The following is a 27393-nucleotide window of genomic DNA, read 5'->3' as shown; positions in this document are numbered from 1 at the left end:
TGTATATATTGATTTTTGAACTTGCACCATCTGATTTTTATTGATTACAATCGTTACAATCATTTAATTTTGTCCTTGCGTTATTCCAGGGGGTTAGGGGGTGTATATGTAATGTTGCTGCATGTGTTTGTGTGTATGGTGTTGTGGGTGGGGGTATTGCGTGTTGCGTGTGTGTGTCACTCTTTTCCCTCACCCATCCCCTGAGTTGTAGGTGCAGTACTCACCGTGGTCGTCGGTGGCATCTTTCCTGCTCCTGAAACAGAAGGAGGAAGACCAGTTGGGCAGGACGTGTAGTTCAGGCTTCATGGCGTCCTGGTTCCTCGTTGGGTGTCGAGAGGTGAGTGGTTTCCCTTCTGTGTACTGTTTCCGCCATGCTTTTGATCGCGTTGTTACCGCCTCGGAAAAGGTGGCGGATAGGCCTCTTGTAATAGTGTGGGTGGTACATTGTCTTCCGCCTGTCTGTTGGCGGTTACCGCCACGGTGTTTGTTTCTACCGCAGTGGCGGTCGGAGTGTTAAAGTGGCTGTCTGTGTTGGCAGTTTCCACCATGGTCGTGATTCCATTTTTTTTTTCGCCGGGCCGTTGGCGGAATTACCGCTGCTTTAACACCGAGCGCCAGGATTGTAATGAGGGCCATAGACTTTAATAGTATATTCCTTATTTTATGATGCAAGTAATTATCTCTCACCCAGTAAGTAATTTTTGTAGTTAACTGCGTGTGCTTGCATATGTCCACACAACGTTAATAGAGTACTGCTTCTGAAAGCCCTGTATTTTTTCATATCATGGTTACACAATTTGTTTTACAATACAATCAACTTACAAAGGGGCAGGAGATTGCTGACAAAATTTCAGAGGCTTTGCAGTAGTTTCAAAATCTTTTTACTGTTTCTTGTTACTCAAAACCATTTCGTTTCTGCTATTTATCCACTCCCATGGACTTCATTGCTTGGTTTTACTAACATCAAACTCTCTTTAAGTGCCACACATTACGTTGTTGAATGGAACTCATAAGTACACTGAAACCATGAAAATGTCATACATAATCCACACAAAAACCTGCCAGCTATGCTTTAATTGCTTTACTTCAAAGTCATGCATGCACAAATGCTATATGCACACAATAGTACAGTAAAGCCGAATCAATTGGCTTTGCCTAGGCTTGGTGTCCCAAGTGTGAGCAGCACAAGTCTGCAGTATCACAGAGTCTTGCTAGGTGTCTGAAATTAAAACAAATAGGAGCTGCAATTTATTGTAATGGCTATGCAAATAACTGCCATGTACGTATATCAGCAGTACGTAATCACTGTTTCTGTAACAATTCTAATTGTATGAAGGACTACAATGGCACACATAACCAGCGACGCAGAAAAAAGGCTAATGGCAGAAAGGACCAGCAGCACAGAAGAAGAATCATATCAGCACATACAAGAAGTGACAGTGCAGAATGTCCATAAAGGCAGATATAATCAAACAAGTGACAAGGAAGGACATCATCACCACATAGCTAGCAATGTAGAAGAAGGACCTTTATAGCACACAAAGCAACACTAAAGCAGGAGAACAATGACAAATACAACCAGTGGCAAAGAAGAAGAACTATCGTGGTACACACGATAAGCAACACTGAAGGATCACAATGGCATATACTACCAGTGGCGTAGAAGATGGACGCGCTCACAATTCAAATATTCCAGCCAGCCCAACCCCAAGGAATAAAGGGGCAGCTGCTAACGTAATGACTTAGGTCATAAACAGAATTATGCTAATGTGGGCTAACAGTTGATAGGTGTTATTTTTAAGGAAAATAATTTCAAAGTATCCCTTTTTAACACCAAAATGATGATTTAAAAAAAAAAAAAAAACCACATAATATAGATCTGTACGTACTTATTTTTTAGATTATACTTTGAATAAGCATCTGCTTATAAGGAAGAACCTGTTGCCTCAGAAGAGGGCAGTCTTCTTTTCAGGATGGCTGCCGCGTTAACCAAATATTTCTTGTTATATGCTGAAATAAATGTCTCTCATGCATTGCAATAGAAGTACTTCCTATTATGCAGAAAGGTGCACCAAACTGCCAACAGTATGAAGTGAGAGATATTTACTCTCCCTGTTTGTATAGCAGGGTAGTGAAAGCAGTTCTGGCTGAAAGCTGCACCATCATACCAGGCTTAAAAGTGTGAAATGAGTAGGCAGCAGCAAGCTGAGTTAGGTAAGAGTTTGTAGGACGTTAATCAACAGATATTTGCAACGCAAAATGCTTAAACAAAATAATTACTTGAACATAGCAATAGTAGGCAATCATTTTTTTTAGCTTGAATGGATATGAACGATGTGCAATTACAAAAAAGAGGCAAAACAGTCCAAACTTTCTTGCGTTCCTTGGAACCTTGAATCTAATCTTTAAAGTTCAAGCATCAAAATAAACTTAGCTCCGAAATGCCCCTATGCTACAAGACTGTACTGTAGAACAACCTCCATGCTTCTGTATGAGGATCATACTCTCTAGCAGTCAGAAAGTAAACTTCAAACATTTCCAGGGTATAATTGGGTTTCCTTGAGTAGTGAGAAAAAAACTCAGTGTCACCAAATTCTGACGACCCACATGAATATAAACACCACCTATCATAAAATAAAGACACAGCACATGTACATGTGTGTCATCAGTGCAGAAGATATTTTCTCTGACACTTGCAACTTAATCAGCAACAACCATAGTTTCAAAATACATTCACAGCACTGCAAAGTGTATGTTGTATCGAAGAGTCAGGAATACATAAGGTGAAAGTATACTATTCAACAACATCAAAGTATTGCAAAGCAATAGAGGCAGGAAGAACCCAAGGAAGGTGCAGTAGCAGCCACAATGCTCATAAATGGCACAGCAACCATTATCTGATTAAACCAGCACTGTGTCTCACAGTGAACCCAGAAATGCCTCATCCTATAGCTCATGATTGTTAATGTATACTTGTGGGAAAACAGTTGGTATGCTGATGAGATATTGATGATATGCAGAGCCATAAGAACAGTGTCACCGAGACATCCAGTGAACTGACCTTTTATTGATATCTAACTCACTTCCCTATCTTAAATTCAATTCAGCAAAGACATACTGTCTTCTACTTGTACTCAAACATCATTTTTACAGGTTCAACCTTGTCTAACTATCATAGTCACCAAACACATTGCTCCTGCACCTGTGTTGTCAGCTAAAGCCTTAGTAAGTTTACTCGATGAGAAGCTCTACTCAACCCAAAGACTTCAAAGCATGATCAAACTGCCCAAATATAGCTTCATGTATTGATAAGAATTTAAGACTTTAACCCATTTGTCTCATCATAGACTGTGATCCAGGCCTTGCTTCACAGGCCTCATTTTGATAGAGCATTGCCAGCATTAGGTGTTTATCCAAGTTCTCTTTTTGTTTAAATGTCTATTCTTATGCTTCTGCTAATAAAATATAGGACGAGAAGAAATTTATCCATATATTGACTATTCACCAAAGCCTTTATTTACAGAAAAACAATAGTTAATTGGCATAAGCATTACATTTATCAAGAGGTTCTCATGTAAAAACAAAGCACTTGTAGACATATGTCGTGCATATAAAGCTAAAACCTGAAATCAGGAAACCTCTTGTGTGGACCCACTATTTGAAACTTCCTATCAGTATTTCTTCATCCTAACTTCTAGTGGGTCCCACTTTTCCCAGGAGTTACATTGCCTTCATGCATTAGACTCTGCATATGTTTTCATTTTCTTTATCATACAACTTTGTGAATTCTGCCAGACGTTGAAGCAGTGCATTTTGATATTTCTTTGAATGTAGTTGTATTTAAGATTGAAGATTTTATTATGAAATTAGATTTTGGTAGTTTTGCAATTGCACAGGTCATTGCTCTAAAGCTCATCTTTATGAACATGTTTCACAGTTGTACATATTATGTGACCCTTATATAGACCCTTGAGCATTAGGTGCTGCACAAATATGGTTAGTAGTAGAAGGCTTAACTGATAAGCTCTCAGGGTGTGTTGCGTCCATTGAATGGACTTGCACATATTTGCCACCCAGGCCAACAACAGCAGCATAGGGCTACAGCAAAGGATAACCCCATATTTACAACAAATATATATTGATAACCGTGATTACCTTAATATACACTTTAGAAGGTAAATTAATAAACAACTAACCCTTATTGTTCAAGCCACATGAATTGTAAAAAACTATGGGAGCGTAATACCTTTGCAAAGCAAGATACTTAATCTAAATATATTGACTAAAATAAATGTTCAGTGCTTGTGGTGATAACACAGTGATAAATGCATGTACACTTTACGGAAATTTTTCCCATTCCAACAGCAACCACATCAATGGTGTGTCAACTCAAAGATAACTAAAAAGTAATCACTAGAATGTGGTACTTTTTAAGCACAAGGACTTATTTTATTGGAAGGCGAAAAAGAGTCCAGTGCGAGCGGGCAAGTCTTAACGCGATTTAAGAGGGTGCAAAATAAGAGGAGCTACTAAGGCACATCAGTACAACCATCTCTGTCTATGCTCTACAACATAGACAGCCTTTGTATGGCCTCATTGGTGCCTCTTGTAAAGAGAGTCAAACAGAGTAGAAGATTGTAATCATTATAAACAGTGGCATTCTATGCCAGAATTCGTCTAGCCATGCAGTTCAGTGCAAAAAAGTTTGCACATTTATAAACAAATAACTACAACTTTCAGTGGCAAAAAGGAAGCAACAATGTATTTGTTACAAACCATTTACCCTTGCCATAGGCATGTCCACATTGGCTTATAGAGCCACCTGTTAGGCTGCATGGCCCAGGCCCACTGCAAAAGTATATTTCGTCATAGTTGATGAAGGGTGGTAGGCCTAACTCCCTTCAGCAGAGAGAGAGAGAGAAAGTGTTATGAGAGACTGCAGATAGTTGCCGTTTGGCATAGGCGATGATTTGGAAAACAAGCACCAACATATGTCATGCAAGAGTTCCTGGTCACCGCTGCCAAAAGTTAGGACCCACAGCCACCACACTCTGCCCAGTGTTAGTTCAAGGTAATAGCTGCCACTATAGTCCAAAGTCTACAAGCATTAGATTGCTACTGCCTCCGTCACAGAAAGTTGTGCATACTCTAGGATGAGCTCTGCAAATTAAGGGCGAAATAACTTTTTTCTGATTTCAGAAGAATGTAAAAAGCAAACTTCAATGTTAAACGTTGCCTTACAAAGTGCAATCTTCTTTAGCTGCGTTACCATTTTTGTTTATGTTGCTGTTTGTGTGCCTAGGTCTTGAATGAGTCAAGTCTGAAACCAGATCTCCTATGTTTTTTCTCTTCTCTATTAAAGCCTTTTGTATCTTCCTCCGTTGCACTTGTATTTATTTTCGGATCTTCTATTTTTTGCTGTCCTACCCATGACCTCTCAGGAGTTCAATATTAAGCCTGTTAATTACCAATACACAAACTATGTATAAGATGGATATAACTAACTTGAGAATGAGGAACAGATGCCTTTAAGCCATGGACGTGCCTAGGCCTTCAATATTAGTCCCCTACAGTAATGCTTTATTGCTACTGGTTAATTTTATCTAAACACAAGTCAAAATATGTATTATCCCCTGAGTGTGGCTTATTATTAGTCACAATTCCTGAATCAATTTTATTCAATTATATTTGATGTAGAACAAATCCATTAAGACACACAAATAATACATAAAAATGGTATTAAACAAAATAAAATTTAGGGATATAAATATTTAGGCCCATATTTATACTTTTTGACGCAAAACTGCGCAAACCATTACTCTAACCATTGCACCGCATTGTAAAGCAAAATGACGTTAATGCGGGGGAAATGACTCTAATCCGGTTTGTGAGGTCGCAAACCAGATATGCGCCATTTTCCACCGCATTAGCGTCAGAAAAGCGGCGCATATGCAGCAAACTGTGCTAAGGAGCCCCAAAATGGATCCCAGGAGAGCCCCCAGGGAGACCCCAATCTACCAGGAACCAGCCAGGAGGACACAGACAAGACCCAGGGGAGAGACAAGAAGAAAAGGAAGTGTGTTTCAGTGCAGAGGAGCATGAAATACTGGTCAGAGAGGTGACGAAGCACCAGCATCAACTTTTCATCACCTCAAAATTGCCAATTGGGAGGAGAGAGGCAATTTGGCAACACATTGTCGACAAGATAAACAGTGTGGCAGAGGTACGGAGAACTGTCAGGGAGTGCAAGAAATGCTGGCATGACTGCAAGCGCAGGGCGAAGGAAAAAATGGCAAGGAACAGGAAGGCAGCACTGCAGACTGGAGGTGGGAGTCCAGCACCGCAGGAGGCTCTGGAAGAGATGGAGGAGATGGTGGCAGCCATCATCCCAGAGGAGATCGTCACAGGAATCGCAGGACAGGACAGCGCAGACTACCAGGAAACAATACATAGGCATGGGGGACAAAAATGCCTAAATGTTAACTGCAAGCAGGGGGATACATATCTACTACACAATGCATGTCAGCCATGGAAATCAGGCAGTGGAAAGGGCAAAGGGGCATGGCACGGGTCCATGGGCTGTGCAGGGGAATCCATGGGCACAGCACAACACAACACCAACAACCTTTGCATGGGGGTACTCCGCCATGCCAAGGCTGCTGGAAAGACAAAGCCAGTCCAGGAGGGTAGGGTAGAACGTAAAACTGGGCTGCTGTCACAGGACAGCTGGTATTGTCAGTACGTAAACTAGGGGACAATGCCCAGTCTCAGGCCATTACCTCAAGCAGCATTTTCCATTGACAACAGTTGCCACTACCACCTGTGCTGTGTGTGCTGGTCAAGTAGGAAATGGCAGTTAGGTGCCCATGGAACAAACACAACCAAAATAGAGGGTTCAGTATGACGACGTGATCAATCCCCTCCAATTCCTAACAAAGTGTAAATCCGGTCAAATGCTCATGTCTATAGGCGCAATAAACATCATATATTGTTACTTACATAATGAAGTACACAGCAGTATTGTCAAACCATGCTGCACATTCCAGGGTCTACCCTGTGCCTGTGTTACAATAGCTGCAATGCCTCCTTGCTACATCTCAACTGTCATACTGCTAAGACAACAGCATTGAGGGGGAGGACATATGTGTCTAGCTAATGAAACACACCCGCACAGTCATAAGAGGAAATGGAGCACTGCCAGGCCTATCAGTGCAATCCAATGTAGCACACATTGGCGAACATCAACATGACACACTACCAATGCTGACACCTGTATCGTGTCAAGCCAATGCAATACATGGTATGTACTAGGTTACAGCAACGTATAGGTGTATGTGAAACATCATAGACTGGGTCAGTCCCATATTGTTATGTGTGGTTCAAGCGGCATCAGAACCCCCACAGGCATTGCAAGGCACCACCATGCTAATGGAAGTAGAGGGAGGGGTGAGTAGGACAAGAAGGTGGCAAGACACAATTTGGACAGAACCTACACCTAGAGGATGTGACGCAGACAATTCCCCAAACTGACCACACTACATGTGACATGCAGGTGGGGCCTAGGCCTGTGAGAATGCCAATATTAATGACAGGAACAATGAACAGGAACCAAGATTACAATGTTCCACCTATAGGAAGTCGGTGATATCACATTACAACTGGCACAACACAGACACAGTAATTGTACAATATCTCAATGCAGAGGACAATGGCTCTCCTGTGGATATGCCTGCCCTGGACTACCCTGATGACATGGATGACGAGCTGACTACCATTAGCCAGGAAACCCTCCAAGATGACCTGGGAACCCTCCAGACCTTACCTTCAGTCGCAAGAAGGAGCACAGATGTAGCAGCCATCAGAGAGGACCCACCCACGACTCCAATAGTACAACATGCCAGCTCACACACATCTGAGTACTCTGATGACACTGGGACCATCTTTGAGAGGAGATTAGTGGGAGTACAGCGGGAGCTTGCCAAGGAGGTGGGGATGCAAAATAAGGCAGCCAGCCTTGAGGGGATGTGCTTGTGCATGATGACATCCGCAGAACAGTCAGCAGCCATGCAAGTCCAACAATCCCTCCTGCAAGGACTACAACAGCGTGTGAGGGACTTCACCACAGCAGTTAGGGAGTTGCCACAACACCTGGCATCTCAAACATTTCACTGCATGCATGACTACAATCATGACCCCCTCTGGGCCGACCTGGCTGCCTACCACAGCGATGTAGCTGCTATACTCAATAACCAGCAGCTCCTCCATGCTGCAGTTATGCCCTTAATAGCCCCACAGTTGGCAGCTACCGGGAATTCAGAGTCCACTTCTTCAAACACTGATGTGTGTGTTGCCCCCTTAAACCCACCACCACCAAGGGCAGATGAGACTACACACACATCAGAAGATGAAGACGTGGAACAGATCACCTTCAGCCATAGGAGTACCGGGTAGCACCAGTCCATGCCACGTGGGCAGTGATTTTCCTATGTCCTGTGCTTGATAACATGCCAGTCTTGCTACAGTTGGTAACATGCACTGTTCTCCAACACACTGTTTACCTTACCACTATGGATTGCAATTGTCTCTCACGACCTAATCGGCAATTCATGTTCCTCTGCACTGAATGACACTCCATCACAGCAAGTCCAATGACATGCGCTAATGGACTTTCAATCTGGACTATGTAAATATTGCACTACAGCACTTTAACATAAACAGCACCTATACAACCACTTTATCTCTGTGTAATGAGACACATCAACTGTGCAGGAGATTTGTGATGCATGAAACATGTCAATGGCCACAGAATGTCAATCTAATAGTGTAGAAAGAATGTGGGCTGATATCTATGCACAAGGGTCTGGATTTTATCATCATCTGTACTGCCTTTGGCTTATTTCTGATGTTAAAGCATCACAAACAGTATAATGCTGTGTAGAAATGTATATGTCAGGCCCAAAGTAGCTACAAGATGAAACTCAATGCTGCCCACATCCCCTACAAGACAATCATTATGTATGTGACATATGACTCTAAACTTTAATCCCACACCCACCCCAGCAGGAATGGATGTGTACGAGTGTTTGGACAATAACGTCATCTGGGAGTACAATGTAATAAATCATAGGTGTGATTTATGTATACTGAACTTCATATGATTATGACACCACTCAGTTTATCAGAGTTCACATGAACATCAGGCTGCAGGCAGACGTCCCACAGTGCCCAAGATTCCAACACAGGACTCAAACGATGACAGATTTAAAATCCCACCATCCTTCACAATACATTGGGACCCATAGTTACCTTGAGTGGTGGGTCCAATGGATGGCAGATGCATAGAGAAGTAGCTTTGTTGTAGCTGCCAATGTGGCAGCTCATTTGGAAGTGTGAATAACCATGTCAAGAATCGGATGTGGACACAGGATGGAACACACAGGCAAGCACAAATTTGACACTGTACACTCATGTAAAGGCCCTGATCCCCAAGCATATGACACATACTGTAAAGGAGTACATCAAACTTTATTACATATGTATGAAATGAAACTTAAACTATGTCAAATACCTAAACTAAACTAACCTATCCTAACTATACATTACCACAACTGGCCCTAACTACTCTAAGCTAAACTTACTTACCACATGTGTCTAAACATCTACCCCCATCCCCCTTATATGACGGGACACGTGTAGGACAAGATATACTAACCTAAACACATACTAACTAATCCTAAACAAATATATATATTTTTTAATATTTTTATATATATATATTTTTTAAATACACATAAACCCCAACATCAACCCACACCCCCTCACCCACAAACCAGCATGTAATAATATAACTCCCCGTCACCCCCCAACCCACTTATCCTGACTTAACTAACAGCCTGCTCTAACCTATCACGAAGCCCTCTAAACCCACTAAAAAACAGTATGAGGAAAGAGGAGGGAGGGGATGGAATTAGGGGTGAGGAACAATCAACTTAATGATTTGCCCTCCTCAGTATTTTTTTTTATCGATCGCAGTCTCTTGCTGTTGCGGGCCACCTCCTGCTGTAGACTGTCCATACGCCGCAACATACGTTGCATGTCACGTTGGAGGTTGCGGAAAGCTGCCATGTCCATTACTCCAGCTGTGGTGGTCTGAGTAGCACTTGATGTTGCAGGTGCTGGTGCCGTGGTTGGAGGTGGTGGTGCAGATGGTGCTGCTGTTGGGCCTTGTGCTGATGAGGTCGAGGGATCAGCTGGAGTGGCTGTCATCCCAGTGTCCACTGTGCTTGGAGTTGGTGTTGTGGCGACTGTTGTGGCCAATGCTGGCCCCCCTTGGCTAAAAGCCCTACATGCCCCTGTGGCTCGCTCGTGACGATACCGCCTAGCCATCATACGGTACCCAGCCTCCACATCGAGGATGTGTCTGTACCGCACTGCCCGCCGCTGAAATTCACAGATTTCCTGTGCATTCATGTGGGCAGCTGCAAAAATAGAGACAGGCAAACATTAGTGACATCATTGTGTGATACATATACAGATGATAATCTAACACTTCCTCACAAATAGCACATGCAGTCCAAATCACAGTACAGATGATAGAATGTCCCTGAGGAATGACATGCCAACGCAGCCTACCCATCAACTATCTAACAGCACAGCAATGCACAACAAGATGTGTACTTAATTAACTGATCTGTGCATATATGTAGTGCTATTGGTCACATAACAAAGGCTGCAAGTACTCAACATGTGATAGGCCAACTAATCCCTATCTTCTGGATCAAATTCAAAGCACACAAGACCTGTGATTTGTATATGGAACTGGCGGGATGGTATGCAGTTGGTAATCATAAGGGGGCATTGTAGTTTGGCACACATGAATGCTTGAATTACATGTCTTGCATCTACCCTGTGACCAGCACACCTAGCTACATATATTTTCTCCCCCTAACCCTGTGCCTCAGGGGGAATGGGCATGCTATACATATTTTCAAACATCAAGGACAACCACAAAGCTTTGTCCAGCTGTACATGGTTTTAGTCAGTGTATCACAGATAAGGAGGCCTGCCAACTAGGATTGAGCCAACCATTGGACAATCACATCTACATTCATGTTTCTATTTGTGGACAATCATCCACATCAGATCTCACTGACACATTTCCTAAATCAACCACATTGATGCAAGCAAGTCTATGACATATCACTCAAGTGCCACGTAAATGGAGTACAACATGTGGATCTAGATGCTGTGGGACAGTCACCCATACAGTCCTACATGTTCATTACTTAACGGGGTTGCGCACGTTTGTGTGTAAAACTGATGCATCACTGTTTTGTGTGAATTAGGGTATGACTTGCTGACTACATTATGACACTGGCCACCTCCAAATCAATTTTTGGCATACATGTGGATACAAATCACCTTGCTCACCTGCCCATGCCTATTGCGCAGTACTCAACTCCCAATTTATGACTCTCTGGCAGTGAATGTCTAACTCTTCCATGGAACACTATGTCAACCTCTTGTCAAGTCACATATCAGATCATGTGCCAGCTCATCATATCTTGCAATGAGTCCAACACATAGGAGTCAATCACACAACAGCTGCAAACACAAAACAGGACAACCATTTTCACACTTACTGGATACGTCTGGGTCCTCGAATCGAGCCACTTCACCTATGGTGTAGGGGGCTGGTCCACCTATAAAACATGGAAGGGTGATATGGGCTCAATGTCTGCTCACTGTACAAAAGTTGCAACAACAAATCACTGTGTGTGAAATTTTATATGACAGAGCTGCACATCAGGCATGTAGACACCCCAACAAACATACCACTGCAAACATGCATTGACACTGTCACTCCAGTGAGTAATAGACACACATATGCACACATGCACTGGCCCTAACAATCATGTGGCGCCAAACATGATACCTTAATTTTGTGGATGATACATTCCAAATGGTATTCCATTTCATCTTTTGTACTTGGAAGACACATGCAATGCCACATTCCTAGTGCACTGCAATACCAGTGACTCAGGTATTGTGGCTTGTGCATCAAGGGACAATGAGTAACTGTGTGATGGACATGTGGGTTGATTTGCTTTCATGAATTATTGTGCTTTCAGTGGTCCATAATAGGTCTGCCAGTGTTGTATGTAGGTTACATATGCCACATTGGCATTGTACCCTAAGCCGTATATGCCCCCTATGACAACATGATGGCAGGGATCCTGTGTTTTAATTGATGACAATGTTACGCTAAACATGGATTTACCACTTTTCTGTTTCAAAACTGCAAAATGATGTATGCTGACAGTGTCTTAGTTGATCTTCATTGACAAATGCATGGGCACAGGTGTAGTCATTGCACCTGAAATGTGTCTTTCTGGGCCATGTGTACCTATATCAGGTATTGTGAATCACACATTGCCAGATTCTTCAACTTAAAATTAGCAAGATGGGTGATCAGAGGTAGTACACCCGAACAGACACTGTTCGCTAATGAAAAATGGGGTAGCAAATGTCCTATTTTTGCAATCATGATGAGGTAGGTCTCTATTTGAAAACACCTCGGGAATGGCGGCACTCACAGGAATGCTGGCATGCTGAGCTCAGCAGACCACCATGTCTGTGACTGCCTTCATATTTAGAAGTTTACATTTGTAGAAATGCTGCTATATTTCAGCAGGGGTGTACCGAAAGTAATTTAACAACCTATTTCTTCACTAAAATAGTATCATGGAAGCAGTCAGTGGTCCCATTCACAACATCATGCTCAAAAATAGTTACTGGCCATTCATTCACAAAGAGCAAGGATCCCATGCTGACCCTTTCACTTTAGAAAATGGGTTGGCATCAAAGTGACACAGATGGTAACTGCACTAGCTCAGTCCCAGCAATTGTGCCCAAGCAAAAAATGTAGTTGGGCCCTGCTGCTCAATGATAGGATTTTAACGCCTACTCTGAAATGCCACGAGATGACCCTGTTTTGTGATAATGCAATCTGGTAGCATAATGGCCCATTTGGGTTTGGCCATGTGAATGATTAGTTGTCCAGACGTAAACACACAGAAACAGTGAGCTTAGGCCCAGATGTGTAATTTATTTTGTGCCGCATTTGCTTCATTTGTTGACGCAACAGCCGTGCAAATTAGCAAAATATATTTGAATGTAGCAAGTGTGCGCTACTTTTGCGTCCAGATATAATGCAAATGCAGAGCAAACAAAATAGAAATATGGGCCTAAGATAATAGTGAAGGTTATGAAGAGCTTGGTACGTATGGCCCTGAATACTGTTCGGACATGGTTCCACAAAACTGTAGACTACATTGTTTCCATGTATTACCATGTGAAATACATCCCATTCCAGGTACACGCACAGTTTGTTCAATGTGCATTCCACATGTCCACAAACATTGCATGCAGCATGTCACAACATCTGCTACTGTCACTCCAGAGCCTTGTACTGTACAGATTAGTCAATTTGGTACTCATCAACCGTGCCACCAATCACCACACCCAGGTGGTCCAGCAGGTCCTGCTCTCGGGCCACCAGGTCAGCCCAGAGATGCTTCAGCTGGTGATCATTGCGTTGGGTGTTGAAAATGCGCCTCAGGTGGAACAGCACCTTTGCCCACCTCAGCCGTCTTGCCTCCGTGTGATACCCCTGTATCACACGGCCCCCAGCCTCCAACATCAGGGGGAGGAAGTGGCACACCAGCCACACAAATGCCCCTAGCTCCTCCTCACCCATGCGCCCCAGCCGTGGCCTTCCTGACATCACACCAAAACAATAAATCAAAAGTTAAGAGGGAAAAACAGGGAAAGGAGGTAGAAAAAGGAAACTTAGCTAACCCAAAGACAGCCCAAAACTACCCCAACTAATACTACCCACAAACAGACTCCCAACAGTACAAAGACAAATCTAAATACAATTAATGACACAAATACACTTACACAGGATACAAAAGACACTTACCAAACACCAAAAGACAATATAAAGAGCACACAGGAGACAAAATCACAATATTCACAGAGAGACAATCCATAACACAGCCACACAGTCTAGAATAATCACAGACTGCAAAGTGAAAGTGAAAGCACACCCACTGTACCATTTCTGCAAACAGGATATCCTATTACATCACTTTCTGTCTCATTTGAGGCCCGTTTTTTGTCTTGCGTGAAAATGTTTGATGCTTACGGGTTTGTGTCAATATTTTTTTACGCATATTCGTTGAAATCCCACGCATTCATGGATCAATACATTTTCAATGGATATCCGCATTCCTGGGGTGCGCTGGTGGAATTAATGCTAGGGACCAATTGATGTATAATATGAGTGAGCATCAATTTTTAACGCATATCCGTCATTTTTTTATGCATATGCGTCATTTTTGACGAATTTGCATCAAAAATTCTGTCTTAATCTGTGTTTGTATCATATTTCTAATTTTAACATGCATGCAGCCTATAACTAGATAAAGATAGGATGGTATGATCTGCAGTGTGTGTTCTAGTGTTTGGGCACATGTGGCAGACCATACTACTTCGGCCCATAATACTCATGTTGTTGTGCAGGATTAGCTCTCTTAACTGACGCAACAGCAGCACAAACTTTGGAAATTGAATTGGATATTTCAAGTTTGCGAAGCTGTTGCATCAATAGAGGACATCAAGGCTACGCTACTAAAAAATGAATCATGGCCTGTGTGTTTTGAGTGTGAATTGTCTGTTAAAATTATTTGTGTGCCTCTGTGGGAACGGCGTGCAAAACATGTGGTGTAATGTTCATGTATGAATGTGTTACAAATGGGTAGAACCATCAGATGCCAATCAATGAGGTACATCAGTCATGATATGTGTTTGTAATATCTGTTGCCTCGTATGCTGTGTGTACTTGCTTGACATTGGGGACAATACATTTCCCATGACTAACTATACACAGGAAAGGTCGAGGACAGCTATGTTACCCTCACTTCTCATGAAATGTTGGCTACCACTTCATGGTCACTTGTGTGTATACTACCCATGAGTCGGGCATTTGAACATGCTAGGTAGGTACAGTGTTTGTGGCACAGAGTCTCAAATCCAATCATAACATTGTTTTGTACACCACAGTTTGACTAATATAAATGACCTACCTGTGGCTGTGGTGGACCTGCAGACCATGCTGCATGTGTTCACATATTTCCAGTGGTTCATTGCACAAAAGTGTCCAGTTCAAGAGTATGGCCATGTGTACCCTGTGTCCGTATTGGCCTCAATGGTGTAACAGTTACATGCAGGTCTAGTCAGGAGTCTGTGGATCCAACCCTTGAATTAACTGAGTATCCTTCGAAGCAGATTTGACCTAAAGCCAAATATCAGGTAGCAGCATACAAGGGGATAGGGCAGCTATGGTATAGCAGAAATTTCAGAAGGCTGATGACAGAGCAACCTTGGTGTGGTCAAATACGTTATGGATCAGTAATAGAAAAGCAGACAGGTTTCATCACTACATTTGTACACAGGGTAGGGCTCTAAAATTCCCACCGCACCAGGGAACATCAGTGCCTCTGTGTTGATTAATCTCACAGCTAGTCACCATGCAAGCCCCATCAAATGATGCCGGCAGAAGTGAATCTGTGTCAGGACCGTCAGGGCACAAACATGTATTGTCCTTACATACACATTAGCCGCCCTTGTTTGTTGGGCTGGAGGCACAGTACCAAATCCAGGCATACAGCCATAGCACACTGTCACTGTTTGGCACTAATGAATACATGCAAAGCCAGACAAGGGAAGGGGGCTGGATTCGCCCCTTTGAAAACATGTCCCAGAACAAAATAAGATAAGAAAACAAATTAAACTATTCTATACATTTGAGGACTGGTTGTAGACCTACCAGACACAATACCCCAAGAGGAAACGGAGGGCATGGAAACGAACTATGAGGCAAATGTAGCCACAGGGAACGTCTCTGGTTAACGCAAAGACTGGAACCAGTCTGGCTAACAGGATGCAGGCTCTGTCAGGAACAAACATGAACAAGGCAAATACACAGTGAGCAGAGTCTGACTGGAACAAGCAGGAACAACACTGTGGAAACAAAGAGCAGTTTCTGGTGTACTCTGCACTGTTACACAATCCCACAAGGGCTCTGGTACACAAATGAATTGTACTCCAATGCACAACAAGGAGATTCAGGAAATGGCAGCTTCTAAGCAGTTCCAGGCACCAGCAAGGACAGGGCAGAGTCAAATGGCTGGGCTGCATGAGATTGCTCACAGGTGTGTGCAGCTTCAGTCTCTCACAAGTCCTGGAGTTGAGAATCCAGTATAAGGGGCCAACCGGACCTTTCACATGGGAAGCAATGGACAGCAGATTACAGGTCTTACCGACTACCAGGCAGTGCATTATGGGACCAGAAGTCCATGCAGACTGATGAATTAGAACTATGGCATGCCATACTGAAGAGGGAAGCACACAGGAGCCAGAATGGGAGTCTGGGTGAGTGTAGGTGATGATTCCCAGGGTACAGATAGTCATTTACAGCGCCCCCTAGAAAATGGTGGGCAGAGACTTAAAACATGGCAGTGGCAGGACTTATTACCTGAGATGGACTGCGCAGGGCATTTCTTGTGAGCAATGCTTGTCATATCTGGGGCACTTGTGCTATCCATTTTCAGGTTTGTTGCACTTCTTGTCACACATGCTCCTTGCAGAGATAGCTGATGTCACACTTACTGCTGTCAAGGGTCTAGACATACATTCCTGTTACCAATGCAATTGCACATCCACTGCCTCATGTATGATTTACTTTCTTACCTTATGATTGATGAAGTCTTAGTTGGGTGGCATATGCTGCAATGGACCCTGCTGGCAAAATGGATGTGTCTCATAGCTGTGGCCCTATGTAATTGCCTTTCAAATGTGAAATAGGCAGGATGTATTTCATAAAAACTGTGTGTGATGTTTTCTGTACATTCATACCCATCAAATGTGATGTGGCATCTGAAGTATGCAAATTTGTCTTTCTGCAATGCTCCATGAGGCAATACTCTGATTAGTATTCTTAGAGATCATGTGATATCTAAATAATTACCCAGAGCATGACTGAGTGATGAAGTGAGGTGTTTAATTCTATACATTAAAAAAGTTGTGATAGTGGACAAAAATTGGTACTATCTGTTGTCTGAGACGCATTCCTTCAGCTGTGTTAGGATGTTCCCCCTCATTTTCCCGGACAGCATCCTCCTCCTCTTCCTCTTCAGGCAGTTGTTGTTCAGGTTCATATAGGGGAATGTTCCTCCTAACACAAATGTTGTGCAGGATGGCACAGGTCAAATTGATCTTGAAGACCATTTCTGGGTAATATAGGAGGCTGCCTCCGGTGATGTCCAGGCACCTGAATCTGGACTTCAGGATGCCAAAAGTCCGTTCAACTATGGTGCGTGTCCTACGATGTGCCTCATTATAGGCACACTCTGCTGCTGTGCTTGGGTTGGCAAATGGGGGTCATGATGCATGGCAGGATCCTGTAACCCTGATCACCTGAAAGAGAATATCTTGCGTTGTCTGTGACTCATATGTGTTTGTAGTATTGTGTGGGATCCTAGGCTTCTGTGAGGTTCTTTCTGCATTGGGTTGTTTGACTAGCAAAACTGGTGTTTGGCTAACTGACCTGATATCTCTGGTATATTTAGAAACTTGCAGTTCAGTGTGTATCTCCCATGCGTTATGTAGTGAGAAAGATATGTCCGTGTGCATTCACTGGAGGTGACATGATACTTCCACACACACAATAGATTCCACTGTGGTGGTAACATGGTTGCACTACATGGCCTGGACATCCCATGCAATTAGACATATGTAATTGCAGGTGAAATGCAACAGTGAGGCCCTTTAATTTGCCTAGGTGACAATGCACAACACATCTTCATAAGTTAGCAGCAGTGAAGTGTTCAGTATTGACAATGCACAATTATCCCATGTGTGATTAATTCTATGCAAACCTGTTTTTGTTCCCTCACCCAGTTGGCTCATGTGCAACTGTGCACCTACACTACTGAACTTGCTCCAGGTGAGCTGGCTAACTTGGTTGTGGGGGTGAAGGTTTTAGTGTAGGAAGGTCCATCTCCCTATACATCTGTTATGTATAAGGGGAATTGACTCATTCAGTATGTGTAGCAGTGTGGACTTTGCATTAGTATCACATCAACATTTTTTCATTGCACAATCCACTTCGGTATTGTTAGCTGGCAATGTCACCCCAAGGGTGATGTGGAATGTTGGTACTGCCTCAATAATTCCATGTCACCTTCATTTGAGTCAGCGTCATCATGCTATGTGTCTCATGGTGTTTGACCTGCAGCAACACACATTACACACTCCTTACACAGGACATATTGCTTGGAGGGTGTGGGATTGACTGCGGCTTTATGTGATATCGAATAGTTCATCTTCCAAGTTGTACTGCCAGTTAAGGCCATGTCATTGTCACTGTGTGGTTTTAAATTGGTCCCTTGTGGCTCTAGAGTGGCATCTATTGTTATTTGCAGCCGTCATTTATCCATAGGTGTGGATCCCATTGGGTCAGGATATCAAACATGACTACCAGTGTCACACCTCAGTGCCTTCCTGGCCACGTGTCAATGCAGCGGTGTATGTTTTGTGTGTCCTACAGGGTTGCTGTGCTGTGTGTAAATTACTAGGTTTCTGGACTAACCGACAAGAAGGCCATTGCCATATCGTCCATCCTGGAAGTGCCTATTGATGGTGCTATGGCGGAAGATGAAGGAATCATGTACACTCCCAGGACACTTTGCCATGATTTTGGTGAACAATCCCTGGGGATCAACAATGGCCTGCACATTGATGGAGTGTGTGTCGGTTGCAACAGGTGGCACAAGCCGGACATGTTTGCAGTCAATGGCACGAAGCACGTGCGGGAAGCCATTAATTTGATAAACCCCTGTTTGGTCTCCTGCTGCTTCTGATGTGTGTTGGGAAAGCTGATGTAGTGGGTGTGAGGGAGATGATGGGATCAAGTACCTTTGGAAGGAAGGCAGAGAATGAGGGCTGTGAGACCCTGGCAACAAGGGCACCAGTAGTTTGAAATGAGCCACTTGCCAACATGTACAGGACAGCTAGCAGCTTGGTCTCTGGTGGAATAATGTGGGGTGTCTGCAAACTGGCTGCTAACTGTGGCTCAATTTGGCACAGCAGGTGCTGTATGGCTTGCCAGTTGAGTCTGTACCTCTGGATGATATCATGTTCCCTGAGGCCCAGGAGGGTTGTCCTGGTCCTGAACAGCCTCTCCTGCCCTCTGTGTTGCCTTTGGGGTCCACGTTGGTGCGGTGGTAGCTGCTGCTGTTGGTCCTGTGCTCTGCGTCTTCTGGCATGCTGCATGAGTAGCACCTCCATGTCGTCCTTCTTGAGCAATGATGTTGCTTGTGTGAGTTTTCCTTAAGTAGTGGTGTGTTTGCCCCATTTAAACGCCGACCCTGATCCAGGCGTTAAAATTTGACGCAAATCGGGATTTGCGTAATTTTCTGGCTCCGCCTCCCATCCATGCGTCATTTTTGCCCGGTTGGATAAATATGGCGCACGGGTGTTTGAGTAATTTTTTGGGACGGGAACGCCTACCTTGCATCTCATTGATGCAAGGTGGTTTCACACATCCAGAAAATGACGCACACTCTGATACTTTGACGCTAGACGGGTCTATCGTCAAAATATAAATATGGTGTTAAGTTTGCGCCGGATTAGCGTTAAAAAAAAAATGACACTAATCCGGCACAAAGGGAGTATAAATATGGGCCTTAAACTCTAAATTTTTAGGCTGATCTAAAATGTTATGGATAGTTCATAGGTACTAGTGCACTAGCTTTAGTGAATAGTCTTATAAACACACTTATACATTACACTTGTATTTTACACCAAAAGATCACAATAGAAAACTGTTCTTGGGACCCTTAACCTAAATCACATAAACTGTGTGAGCCTTCTGTACTGTCCCCCACTTAGCCATTAAAACATTCCAGACATGACATCATTAATCAACCAAAACTCACAACTATATTTTTAAAAATTCATCACTACGATTGTGCCACTGAGGAAAACACATTTCATAAATTCACATAACATTAGTTGATGTTAAGGGAAAAGCAAATTACACCTTTCTACTTGCTCACTCCTGAAATGGAATGCTAATTTTACTTAGTTTTGCAAAGACTGCTAAATGTCTTTAGGGTTTAGTAGATCATGTAATGCAGCCTGACAAGATTTAATCCCTGTCTCCTTTATTAAAAGTATGATAAATTATCTGTGTAAATCTAAATACGAGGAGCAAATAACAGAAGGTGAAATAGATCTTCACGCTCTTCTACACCAAAGAATATATAAAAAAAATGTATTGGCCTCTGCCTGGACAATTAACAAGTGGTTGTTTATTTAACATTGCTCTTGTTGACACTACTCTATTGTTCTAAATTTGGATTAGAGAGTTTGTCCAGATACAATTGTCTCACTTCTACAACTTTCAATGGTAGATAGTATAGGAATGAATTCATAACAGAAAAGCATGGTAAGGCTATCTTAACTTCATGGCTTTTAAGAATTGTTTTTTAAGGGCCAGATGTAGGAAGCACTTTGCGAGTCGCAAACGGCAAAATTTGCCGTTTGCAACTCGCAAATGCGTGATTCCTATGCAGAAATGCATTTTGCGAGTCGGGACCGACTCGCAAAATGCATTTCCGAATCGCAAATAGGAAGGGGTGTTCCCTTCCTATTTGCAATTCGCAATGGTATGCAATTCCATTTGCGACCACTTGAAGTGGATGGTAACCCATTCGCAAACGGGAAGGGGTCCCCATGGGACCCCTTCCCCTTTGTGAATGGACCCCATATTATTTTTTCAGGGCAGGGAGTGGTCCAAGGGACCACTCCCTGCCCTGAAAATTCCGAAACAAAAGGTTTCGGAATTTTTTGAAATGCAGCTCGTTTTCCTGTGAGGAAAACTTGCTGCACTTCAAAAAAAAAAAAAACCTTTATTTAAAAGGCAGGTCGCTAACATGGAGGCCTGCTGACGTCAGCAGGCCTCCATGTTAGCGAGTGCCTATACTCGCAATGGGGTCGCAAACTGCGACCCACCTCATAAATATTTAAGAGGTGGGTCTTTGCGACCCCATTGCGAGTTGCAGAAGGTGTCTGAGACACCTTTCTGCATGTCAAATTGCGACTTGCAATTTGCGAGTCGCACAGACTCGCAAATTGCAAGTCGCAATTTGATTTTTTCCTACATCTGGCCCTAAATTCTTTATTTGGCTTAAAACCTTAAAAGTATAAAACATGGATAAACTATACAATGGTTCATAGAATTAATCTGTTACATGGTGTATTCCCACACAATGTTCTTAATTCATAACATTTCATATTTACAATTCCCTCCTAATGTGGATCTGTATATTTCTTAACCCCAAATACGAGTTTCATTTTCCTACTAATGTTACAAAGTGTGTTGTGCATACCCGCTTAACCAGATTATATTTCTAATAAAACAAGAGTTCTTATAATTTACATATGGCACAAATCTAGATAAAGTGGTGGTGCTTTTGCTTTAAACCTACATATTATAACAAGACAAATGTCCTATATTACAATCATTCAATATAACTTTAAAAGCTGTCAATTTGTAAACTCTTCATTCATCTAAGAAAATGCCATCTCTTGTACAAAGCTTCACATACTGCATCCTTACATTTTGTGGGGACCCTGCAAACCCAGCTAAAACCCCTCGTATTTAAATTAAAAATCGGCCTAGCGCACAAGTTACATTAAAAAATCTCATATCTACTAGTAACTTAAGCGCTTGATCCCGATTTATAATATTAAAAAATTGGTTTTAAAAACTTCTTATGCACTTCTAAAAACAAAAGACAATCCAATAAAATATGTTGGGCAATACATTTTTGTTGTAGGCCACATGTACATAGGCCCGATCATCCTTAAGTATGGCTTTTACTTTGGGGTCCGTCTCTCCGGAGTTTAACCGGACTCTGAACTGAAACACTGAGGGCCATATTTATACTTTTTGACGCAAAACTGCGCTAACGCAGTTTTGCGTCAAAAAAATTAGCGCCGGCTAACGCCATTCTGAAGCACCATGCGGGCACCGTATTTAATCAATGACGTTAGCCGGCGTTAGCCGCTGGCGCTGCCTGGTGTGCGTGGAAAAAAATGACGTACACCAGGCAGCGCCGGCGTAGCGGGATATGGAGCTTGGGCGTCAAAAAAATGGGGCAAGTCAGGCTGAGGCAAATTTTTCGCCTCAACCCGATTTGCGCAATTTGTTTAGACTCCCAAACCCCATAGAAATGACTCCTGTCTTAGCAAAGACAGGAGTCATGCCCCCTTGCCCATTGGCCATGCCCAGGGGACTTCTGTCCCCTGGGCATGGTCATTGGGCATAGTGGCATGTAGGGGGGCACAAATCAGGCCCCCCCATGTCCTCCTGGGGTGGGCAAGGGTGACAGGGGGTGTCCCTGGGGGCATGGGAGGGCAACTCTGGGCTCCTTCAGAGCCCACAGGTCCCTTAACGCCTGCCTTTTCCAGGCGCTAAAAAACGGCGCAAAAGCGGCCGTACGTCATTTTTTTTGACCCGCCCACTCCCGGGCGTGAATTTTGCCCGGGAGTGTAAATACGGCGCACATGCCTCGGAGTCAATTTTTTAGACGGGAACGCCTACCTTGCATATCATTAACGCAAAGTAGGTGTCCACGCTAAAAAATTACGCAAACTCCATGGACTTTGGCGCTAAACGCGTCTAACGCCAAAGTATAAATATGGAGTTAGTTTTGCGTCAAAATTGCGTAAAAAAAAACTACGCAATTCCGGCGCAAACAGAGTATAAATATGCCCCTGAATCTCTTAGCCTTGGGTTGGGTCGGGCCATTATATAAGAGAAATTTTCGGCATTCCTCCACCCACCTACCACAAACTGGGTGGAAATTTTTCTCTCCAGGTACTCTCTTGCTCTTTTACTTGCCAATGTACCCAACTCCTGCTTAGGGATTTGTTCTCTGCGCCACTGGTTTACGGTTAAGACAAAGAGGACACAAATCTTTCCTAACCCTCCTCTCACTTGTGATGCCCAGCATAACTCACTTGTCTTTATTTCTGTTTTACCCAGTCTTGCGATCTTAGAAATTCCCTTATCTCTCAGGCTCAACCAAAATTTAAACACAGCTTGCATTCCTTGGTAACTCCATGCTGTCATTTGGCATTCTGCCCTTATAGCTTGTATCATACTTGAGGGAGGCAGTGATAGCATGCGTTTTTCACATTTACGTTTTTCTGCCTCTCAACTTAACTTCCCAGAAAGTATTAGGACTTCTACCCCAAATTGGAATTGAGGGTGTACCATAGCATTAAAAGCAGACACAACAGGACGGAGGGACAGCCCCCCACATTTCCTGCTTAAGTGTTTTAACCCCATACCGATGTTAAAGCTCTGTTCTTTGGAGCTTCAATATGTTCTTTCCATCTTAATTCAGAGTCAAATCATATGCCTAAATATTTATATTTTTTAACCTTTTCTACTTTTTCTCCTGCCAAAAAAGTAGGGAAATACACTCTTCTTTTTTCCTATTGCCATTATTTCCGTTTTATCCATATTTCCTACCAATTTTTTCCTTTGACATAAAAAATTAAAAACATCTAATTTTCTTTGTAGCCCTAGGTCTGTCATAGCCACATGTTCATCTGCGTATAGTAGGCAGGAGATATAAACCCCATCCATTTTTGGGCACAGGCCTTTAGCCTCCTGACAGAAATATAGCAAATAATAATGGGGCCAGAACACATCCTTGGCGCAAGCCATTTCTTATAGGGATCTTCTTTGAAAGTGAACCACACATATCTAAGATTACTTGGGCCCAATTTTGTGAATGCATCAGGTTTTTTCCTGGAACGTAGGTGGCTATAAAAACACTTAAAACAAGATCTATTTAAAGGAAGGCTGGAAAAGTGTGATATAATGTGTTTCCAGGAAACCTGGTTGTGTGAAGAACCTGAACCAGTAGATGGTTTTATGAGGCTCTTTAGGGTTGCAACTCGGCAAGGTTCAGGCCGTCCGTCCGTCCGGGGGCCTAATTACTCTGACCTCATCTAGAATAAAGAACAGACTCACAGAGGTAAAAACTAAATGTCGTTGGGTACTGGCGAGACAACTAGACCTTTACAATAATATTGGAGGATCTAGACAGCTCATAATAATTAATGTATATATACAACCAGGGATGACACATGATTATGATATTCAGTGGGGTTTGTTTGAAGAAGATCTGGAAGCGATATGTACAGGTAAAGCGGAACACTTGATCTTAATGCTGGGAGATTTTAATCATAAACTTGACCCCAATAGTAGTGACAAATTGTATAAGGACTGCTAACAGCTGCACAGCTTCCTCATAGTATTTTCCCAAATGCAGAATGTACCAACCGGGACCTGTCTCTAGTAAGAACCTTAGGATCCCTAGGTCTGTTCTTCATGAATGGACGTATGGATACGGATCGCCCAGCAAAGCAAACCTTTCAAATAGGCAATCAGGCATGCCCTATTGATTATGCCTTCATAAACCCGTGGCATTTTGGAGAAGTATTAGACTTCGGAATTGAGCACCTATAGGGCATCAATCATTGGCCCCTACAGCTAATAATTGGGCCATTAAATAACGCCAAAAGAGAAAGAGAAAAAGTGCTGACACTGCAGGTAGAGTATCCACATAGGATAACTACCTGAATTACAGAAAGCAGTTTAAAAGTGCTTAATGAATTGACAGTAAATTATAGAGATATCAGAATGGAGGAAGAACCAAATTATGTTTTTAAGGGATACAAGAGGGGAATTGAGTTAATAGTTGACTGTCTAAAAGTAAAGTTAAAAACAACGCAGGAGAAAAAGACGAAGGGAGAAGTATGCAGGGCCAATAAAAATACCTGGTATAACCAGGCGTGTAGGAGCCAGAAGCGGAATGTGCAGAAATTGGAAAGGGAACTTAGGAAAAGACGCACTACTGAAGTAGAACAGAAGCTCCGCCTAGCAAAGCACGGTTATAAAACCATCTTACGGCAGAGGAAATGGGAATATATTAATAGGAATTGGGAGGTAATGGTAGATGTGATAAGAACACAAAACATTAGGGGATTTTGGCAGTTGGTGAGGGAGGGAAAAGCTACAGGAACTATGCGGTGTTTGGTTGTTGAAGATGACTGGAATAAACATCTGAGTAATGTATATATAGGAATGGATGCAGAGAGAGAGCGTGGAGTTAATATGAAGATAGGTATGGATGTAAGATCAGCTTTTACCCTGCAAAATATAAAAGAAACAATGGCAGCGCTTAAACTAACCAAAGCTGCGGGCCCAGACAACCTTCCAGCAATGATAATAAAAAATAATATCAACTGGTGGGCCAAATTCTTTTATGCCACGTTCCATAAAATTTGTGATTACGGCTTTTAAGAATGAAAAAACATAGGGGCATATTTACAAGCCCCTAGCTTCTCCTTGCGCCCTAGCGTCATTTTTGTTACGCTAATTCGGCGTCAAGGAGGCCTTTTTATCCGTGCCAGATTTACAAAGTGGCGCAATGCGGGCATTGCGCCACTTTGTAACCCCTTGTGCCACATTATGCCTCTGGCAGGTATAATGTATGCAAGGGGGGCGTTCCCCTGTTAGAAGGCCCAGACAAATGGCACAGTGAAATTTACAAGATTTCACTACGTCATTTTTCCCGTCATTGTTTCAAAGGGCCTCCCCACGCATTGCTGGACTAGCACCATAATTGTTGGCGCTAGTTGACCAATGCGTCACAATAGCGTCAACAATTTTGATGCTATTGCGCTAACGTGAGCCCTAGTGTGTTGTAAATACAGCGCTATAATAGTGATGTTAGGGAGCACAAGAAAAGTGATGCATCATAGTTGATGCACCACTTTCTTATATATAGGCTCCATATTAATAGTTTTACTACCAGGTATACAGGGGTGATTTTGAAAGACAAGGCTCATACTGTCCAGAGCAGTTTTTGTAACTGCATAAACTACGGAATTGTCATGTATTTCCCCATTTGAGACATCACTTCAACCACTGTTAGCTTTTAGTTCACTCTACAATTATTATATAAGATTAATACTGACATTATGTTACTTGTACTAGATTGGAGCTGTCACAAACTCTTACAAAAAAGTATTTTGTGTTATCTTAATATGACTGCTTACATTGAAGGCCCAGATTTTGGGCCAATATGTCACATTTATTACCAGTTTCGCATATTAAACTTTAACTGCAGCATCATTTAAGTAAGCACCTATGCTACGATAAAAAGCTAGAGTAAAAATAAGATTGGAATACATTTTGGGGTGTTTTCCTAATATACTTAACCCTTGTAATATGATCCACAAATCATTTAACTAGGCATCCTCAATTGCACCATTACTTAAACGTAATTAACTTATTTTCTCCTCTACCTACAGTTATAATCTTTGACTTGGAAAAGTAATTTTGTAAATGTGACATGGCTATACCCCGGGGGTATGAGGTCCCTGTGGCCCAGATAGTCCTGGGGAGGGGGACCACAGGCAAAGTTGAGGAGTTAAAGGGGGTTGGACGCAGGCCAAAGCCCATGCATGGCAGTGGTTGGATTAATTTATAGTAATGAAAATTACTTTACGTTAAAAAAAACAGAAATTCACTGAATAAAACAAAGGTTACAGGGACGTTATAACTCACATTTTAAACATACAAAACCATAGAAATGTACCTGTAATAGTTACTTATCTCAAGTAACTATAAGGCGTGGCCAAAGGTAACTTTAATTTGCGCCCTCGCCATGCACTGCTAATTACCTCACAAATTATGGCATTCGTGACATCTTTGATAACATCACTGATAATATTAATGTAATATTTGCAGTGAAATGTTTGACAAAACAACTGTACATGGTGGGGGTGCGAGTTATAGTTACCTTAGAGAGAGAGATATTTAGTCCCCATGTACTGATGAAGATTCCAATAAGATAAATAGAACTTGGGAAGTTATCCAGGATTCTTTTTTGCACAGTTAAGGCCTAACTGGAATAGACAGGCAACATTTTATTCCAAAATTATATTTAATGGATGCCAACATAGAGTTTGTTATATCAGAAGGCATACAAATCAAGTGAATCATCTGTGTTTATGTATAGGTTTTGGAAAGCTTCAACATGTCACCTTCTAGCCATTTATCATATATACAGTAAGGCAGCACTGATCAAGAACATAAATTCCATTAATGAAAGCATGGTTGGGTTACAGCTCAGAATGACAAAGTGTGTTGATTTCCCTAAAGAGACTCAGAGTTGA

At 42.5% G+C, this 27393-nt stretch overlaps 1 protein-coding gene across 2 annotated transcripts in view; it reads right to left on the bottom strand.

Moving 5' to 3' along the window:
- The window catches only part of NRG4 (neuregulin 4), a 227521-nt gene that overhangs the window by 62355 nt on the left and 137773 nt on the right, over positions 1-27393 (bottom strand). Inside the window, exon 5 of one of the 2 annotated variants that reach the window (XM_069222109.1) lies at positions 17105-17541. The exons of the other annotated variant lie outside the window; for it this stretch is intronic. Coding sequence (XP_069078210.1) covers positions 17538-17541 — 4 coding nt within the window. The 3' untranslated portion in view covers positions 17105-17537. Of the gene's footprint in view, positions 1-17104; positions 17542-27393 lie in introns of those variants that run through there. 2 annotated transcript variants of the gene reach the window in all.

Source organism: Pleurodeles waltl, chromosome 3_1 (genome assembly GCF_031143425.1).
Source record: "Pleurodeles waltl isolate 20211129_DDA chromosome 3_1, aPleWal1.hap1.20221129, whole genome shotgun sequence".
Taxonomy (NCBI): Eukaryota; Metazoa; Chordata; class Amphibia; order Caudata; family Salamandridae; genus Pleurodeles; species Pleurodeles waltl.
This window is presented reverse-complemented; position numbering and strand designations above follow the sequence as displayed.